The sequence below is a fragment of the Gymnoscopelus microlampas genome (genome assembly GCF_963454915.1).
Source record: "Gymnoscopelus microlampas genome assembly, chromosome: 24".
NCBI lineage: Eukaryota > Metazoa > Chordata > Actinopteri > Myctophiformes > Myctophidae > Gymnoscopelus > Gymnoscopelus microlampas.
The window spans coordinates 31,027,284-31,034,349 of NC_139961.1; the positions used below are offsets into that span (position 1 = coordinate 31,027,284).

General features: G+C 42.5%; 1 protein-coding gene across 1 annotated transcript in view; it reads right to left on the reverse strand.

Annotated features, from left to right (window-relative positions):
* Positions 1–612, reverse strand: part of LOC311040644 (voltage-gated delayed rectifier potassium channel KCNH8-like) — a gene marked incomplete at both ends in the record, with an annotated part of 66,611 nt that extends 65,999 nt beyond the window's left edge. Inside the window, one exon of the mRNA XM_084050973.1 lies at positions 537–612. Within this exon, the coding sequence (XP_083907099.1) occupies positions 537–612 (76 nt within the window). The remainder of the gene's footprint in view (positions 1–536) is intronic.
* Between the last annotated feature and the right edge of the window lie 6,454 nt (positions 613–7,066).

The window sequence follows — 7,066 nt, forward strand, 5'->3', positions numbered from 1 at the left end:
GGCTCACAAAGGCCCGAGTAGATGATAAAATGACCCAAAGTTTTTTTGAAAGTGAAATATCCCTTTAACATCTTTTGAAAATAGCAGATATACAAGCTCACAATGCATGGCATCACAAAGCATTGTGAGCTTGTAGATCTATTTTCAAATGGCCAAAATATTTAAAGGGCTGAAGTGTTTAATCTAGGTTTTGTAATAATAATCAAAATCTTCAAAGTAAATAGTAACTAAAGTTTTCAAATAATTGTTTTTGCATTTGTCTGTCATTAATGTTTCGATGAATTGAGTACAAAGGACCCTGATGGAAACAAGCCTATAGTGCTTTCTTGGGTTTAAAATCCTCTTACTGTAACAGACCTTGTACTGAACTGCACTTCCCTGTGCTTGTCTTTGAAAACTGTTTTCAATCCAAAAGTATTCAATCAATCAATCAATCAAAGTCAAAAATACCTCAACATGTACTTAACAGTAGACTACTTGAGTAAATGTACTTAGTTAATTTACACCACTGGAAATAATTGATGTTTAATACTTACGAGTCCCATCAAAACGAGTGGCGATCGTATCCAGGAAGGTGTTCTGAGGAGCGATCAGACCCCTCACCCCCTGCATGCGAGACCTGGTGGAGCCTCGCCTCTCTCGACGGTCCGACCCATTGGTCTCCACGAACCCGGGCAGGAACCTGGAGGTACCTGTACATATTTTTACTTTTGATTACTACTCGTTTATATGATGTTTTTGCATAGTATTGTATAATTGTTTGTCAATAAATGTTTCGATTAATTGAATACAGGACACCAATTAGAAACAACAATCCATAGTGCTTTCTTGTGTTTAATCCTGTTAGCACCGTTTTGTGTTGAACTGTAGGCCTACTTTCTGTGCTTTTGTTTGCAAACTGTTAATAAAGTATTCAATTCAATCAATCAATCAATCAATCCATACCTGGCGCGCCTCCTAAGCCCTGGAGGAGGGCGCTGATCCGAGACCCGCGGGGCTCCACTTTCCAGACCGGTTAGATGACCACTTAGGTGGTCACCATGACAGGAAGGAGGAAATAATACAATCCGATGGAAGTTGAACTTTTGACAAAAAAGACTGGCGAAAATCCTCACATTCTCTCACGGCTGCTGCGACGCGCGCTCATTGCGTCCTGCAGCGTTCCGTTCCAAAGCAGCTTCCCTCTCACTGCCTGATCCCTCTCTGTCTTTCTCCTGTCTGTCTCTATATCTTTCTCCCGTGTATTCTCTGAGCTACGCCCCCCCCTCTCTCCCTCTCTCCCCTCTCCCCCTCTCCCTCTCTCTTTCTCTCTCTCTCTCACACACACAACTCTAAATGGAAAAAAAAGTGTATGTGTGTATGTGTGCACACATACACACACACACACACACACACACACACACACACACACACACACACACACACACACACACGCACGCACGCACGCACGCACGCACGCACACACACACACACACACACACACACACACACACACACACACACACGCACTCGCGCACACGCACACGCACACGCACACGCACACGCACACGCACACACACACGCGCACGCACACACACACACACACACGCGCACGCGCACACACACACACACACACACACACACACACACACACACACACACACACACACACACACACACACACACACACACACACACACACACGCACACGCACGCACACACACACACACACGCGATTTATTCTATTCATTGATGTTTGCATGAATGTGTATGTGTATGTGTATGTAACCTATATATGCACTTGCATCCGACTGCCATGGTTCACAATCTAAATGATACATTATAAATAAAGGTATTGTTGTTTTGACAGTCCATTGATCTAAATTGGATGAAGTGAATGACATTCCCAGTTCCCACAGTGGAAACCAGTGGAAACTGAAAGTGGTCTGTATAGCTATACTGCAGTCAGTTACTCTTGGTCGCCATCTTCAGGGAATCTGAATAATAATCCTACAAGCACTTAAAGAAAATAAAAATAAAGAAATAACGTCAGCAATAGGAAAAAAAAACTCAAGATAAGTCCAATGAGAAGTGAAAGATTCAGAGAATTAAACAATAAAATGACAAAATTAAAATGATGGAAAAGCCTTTCAATAAAAGTACATTTTAAAAAAGTGATTTAAATGAAGACAAGTCTGAGCTCCTTGGGGAGGTCATTCCAGAGCTGTGGAGCCCTGGCATCAAAGATTCAAGATTCAAGAGGTTTTATTCATCACATCAAATGTGAAATGTTGTGGAAGGCAGACGCCACCATACTGAGCTAAAATGTCCAACATATATATAATAAAAAATAGGACAAGGCACAACACATCTATAAACGTGTGATGTGACAATAAAGTTGAATTGCGTTAAAGTAATACAAGTTATAATACAATAGCCTACTATGTAGTAATAAGCAATTATAAGAAAGTATAAACCGTGTAAGGTGTATAAAATCTGAATAAGCTGATGTGTGGGGGGGGAAGCACCATTGTAGTATACACAGGCATTGGTGAAGAGAATTAACATACAAAGTAAGTAAGGCTTGCCGAGCCATGAGGCCCATAGGGCCTATCTCCTGTTTCTGTAGCATGAGGTAGCTTGATGTGCTAGTACTACCCCTGGACATGACACTAGTATGTCACAGGGACATATTGGTGACACCAGCTCAGTGGCCTTGCGGTTAGAGTGTCCACCCTGAGATAGGGAGGTCAGGGTTTGATCCCCGGCTGGCTCATACCCAATGCCTCCCAGCTTGGCAATCAGCATAAGGGTTGGATCGGGGATAAATCTCTGCGACAACATAGCACTAGTAGCATGCAGTAATATATAACGTTTCGGATTTGGAATTGCACATTCCCTGGCTTACAGCCAAATTAATATACAGAATATACAGGCTATGAAAGGTGAATAAATCAGCAACTGGGGTATACAGAATATGCATAACGATGACCAAAGTTGTGCTGCCTGAGCTATAGATACAATTAAAACAACAGCGACACACATTTGTGCAAAGAGATTTATCAAAAAATATATTGTGTGTACTGTGGTGGCTTGGTGGTAGCATGTGTTTGTCTGACCACAGCAGCACAAACAGTCCGTTGCTGGTGTGATTGTGTCCTTCATAATCCTTCTGCTCAAGCACCTTCTCGACTCCTGCAGGGAGGGGAACGAACTCCCCATAGCTGCCGTCAGAATGCTTTGCGTAGCAGCAGAGTAGAAGGATTACAGGATCCTCTGGGACTTTGTATTTTCTTTGCTATCGTAGGTGGTACAGGTGCGGTGTGCCAAGCCTCCTTCGTCACAGTGCCTCTCTGTAATGTCCCTGATAAGTCCTCACAGTGATGTGCACGCAGAGGGACTTGAGTCTGCTCACCCTCTCCACTGGGTTCCAATCAGGTTGATCAGAAGGGAGTTTTTACATGGCGGCCCTCTGCCGCCATGTAAAAAATACACAACCATATCTCGATGGTCTTACCAATGTTCAAGAAAAGGAGGTTTTCGTCCTGGCACCACATTCACAGGTCTTTCAACTCCTGTGCTGGAGCTATGCCTGACACACAGTTGTGTGTGTAAAGGGAGTAGAACAGAGGGCTCAGCATGCAACCCTGGTGTTGAGGGTAAGGGCAGTAGTAGTAGTCGTTGCCAATTCCACAGATCTTTTTGTGTAGTGCCGGTTACTGCCATTCTTGCTGCTCTGGGGCAGGTGTAAAAAACAATGTGTACTCTGATACACATGGCTGCTTCCTTTCACCTGACGCAACCCAGTTTCACTGGGAGGGTGTAACGTGCAAAGGAACAAATTATACCTGTCAGTACCACTTACTGCTGAACAGAACAGGTGCCCCAACCAACCTGTAAGTGTTGCTAGTGCAGCAACAGAGAATGCCCTCTCCTATCGGCTTAAGGCATTAAGCTTAAGGCATATTGGGATATGGCAATATTTACTGAAAAGATGGAGGTTCATTTTGAGGCAACTTCTTTTTTTTTCCTTCTTTTTAAATGTGTGAGCACAATATGTGAGTCTGGTACTTTGGTCTAGGCCTGAAAGACTAAGTGATATTCAAAAAGTAATGAACCAAAGAATTATTCTGTATGAATTGGCAACTATGTTGCTGTATTTTATAAATCATTTCTCACATAGATAGGAAAGCAATGGCTTTGTTTTGATGAAACTGGGTAGAATGAATGCATGTTCTCTTTCCATTCTTCTTCAACTGTTCTATTTTCACTGTCAACTGTACTCTTTTTGGATGAAAAGCTTCTCTCACATTTTAAAAAACAAACCAAAACTGTGTTTCACATGCCTTAAACAACACTCTGTTTCTCTCTGTTCTAAGACCTTGAAGCATGAAAGAGCTCTTGTTCTAAAAGGAGTATGACTCTCTGTCTTTTTAATATTGAACTGAATATCCTCCGAGTGCCACATTAAAAGATGGTGCCTGCACAAAATGATTACACAAGCATTTCTATCTGCAACTGTAACATTTAATTACACACACATTCATATCAGTATTATACCACACACACACACACACACACACACACACACACACACATCTTTATTAACTTTTATAGCAATATATTGTAGCTATTATTATGGTGGTTTGAAGCATGTTCCAGTTTCTAAATGCACCATTGATTGGATTCTGGCCCGTCATCCAATGGCTTAGAAAAGAATTGGCCACAGGCCAAACTTACTTGCAGACCCCTGGTCTACTGTACTGTAATATCATCCAAACTAGTTTGGATGATATGAAACTAGAGTTACATCAGATGACGTAGAGATTGCCAATGAAGTTCCTATCCACCAAATGGCATAGGCTACATCACTGTGTGCATACACATTTAGCACAGTTGGTCACAATTGGAAAATAAACCTTGAACAACTGAACCAACAACTGAGCTATAAGCTGAACTAAGCACATGCACTTTAATTGTGTCTAGTTAGTACATATACCCGGATCCTAAAGTCTGAAAAGATTACACAGGGTTACCAATGGTGTAGTTTCCATCTTTAACACCAGAGGCCACTAATAAGCTTGGGGAATATAAGGTAGCCTATTAGCATCTGTGTACATCCAGTACATATGGCAATATCAATTCAAAATTCAATATCAATGAAAGAAATGCTAATTATTGTAACTTGATGGAGATGCAGAAGATAGATAGATAGATAGATAGATAGATAGATAGATAGATAGCCACATTGTTTCATTTAAAAACATCAAAGATGTGATTGTGGGTAGGATGAGGAGGAGTTTGGCTAAGCTGCTTAACCTCTAATGCTAAAACAAATGTAGGAGTCGGTGGGCCTTTATAAAAACAGCAATCAGACGCTTTCCAAATCAGTTTAGTACAAATGTATTCTGTGGCTAAGTAAAACAAAAAAAGAAAACAGCACACTTAAGCCTCCTTAAATTATATTTGCTGTACATTACAACTGACAATGATCAGTGATTCTGCAACTAAAATAAACCGATGCAAAAGATAACTGAATGAAAAAGGTATGGGTTGGCCTCAAACACATCGGTCCTGCATCACCCTGTTGGGGTTTATTTTCCAATGATGGCTGCCTCATTATACATTATCCTGCTTATTACCCCGCTACTTATAAACACAATCAATAATTTGAAATATTGATCCAAAGCTTACTTTATCAGCTTAGAAGCTTCTGCTCCCATAGGAACCTTAACAGAGGCAGAGCAGCGGTCAGTTTTTGCACGCGCACACGCGCACGCGCACGCACACACACACACACACACACACACACACACACACACACACACACACACACACACACATAAATACCACTGTCTTCCATGTGTGCCTAACTCATAATTCAGATTTATTTGACGTGACATGAAGGCACCACTAGAGGACATTAGATAGGAAGAAGGTCTACTGGATGGATTGCACTACAAGACAAAAATGTCCACCCTGAGGTTGACAGAGACCCTTCGAAAATACCACGGTTTGTAGATTTTGTTTCATTGAGGAGGAGGGGAGGGGGGTGTCCTCTTCAGCAGCTCCACAGCCTGTGGCGTATGACAGACACCAAATCAGTAAAGCGACAAAATGTTTGGAATGAGGACAGTCACATACATGTGGCATTTTCTGTCAGCGTTTTCATTCCTGCAGTGCGTCTTGGTCTTTTCCAAGGTGCTGCTGAAAGTTCTCAGTCATGACAGACCGGCCAAATGTCCAGCTGTTGTGGCTCATGGTTCATCCCTGTGCGTGTCCTAAAAGAATTCCAGGCTGGACGGTATGCTGTCAGAATACCAGTGTTTGTCAAGAATCTGTATGAGCCGCCATCATCTTGTGTGTGTCTTATGGCTTACTGTACATCCAGTATGACAGTTGAGACTGAGAGGGCTGGCGCTTGTCAATGGCAGTCACAGAGTAAACACATGTCTGGGTCTGGGTGAATCTATCCACATGGCAGCACTGTATATTTCAAAATGTTCCGCCAAGGGAATCTCAATACTTTAAAGTATGTAACATTCGGCATACATGTTTTTGTATAACTGCCTGGTAGACATGGGATCTGCTGTAAGGGATATGACAGTAATGCTCGGATTGTGAGTGATGTACGTACTGTGTACATCACGCCACACCATGGTCAAATGGCCTCCTGCCACAGTCAACTAGCTTCACGGCCACCTAGCCGTATGCTATGGTCACCTACACCCATGTCACAATCACCTAGCCTCATGCCACAATCAGTTAGCCTCATGCCACCGTCAGTTAGCCTCATGCCACCGTCAGTTAGCCTCATGCCACAGTCAGTTAGCCTCATGCCACAGTCAGTTAGCCTCATGTCACTGTCAGTTAGCCTCATGCCACAATCACCTATTATGCCACAATCACCTAGCCTCATGCCCCAATCACCTAGCATTATGCCACAATCACCTAGCCTCATGCCACGGCCACCTAGACTCGCTGCCTAAATCTCACAAGTGTTACGTTTTACTAGACAGAAGAGAGAGAACGTAAGAGGAAATCAATCCCAACTCAGGTGTTTGCAAATCGCAAAATCAGTGTAAAG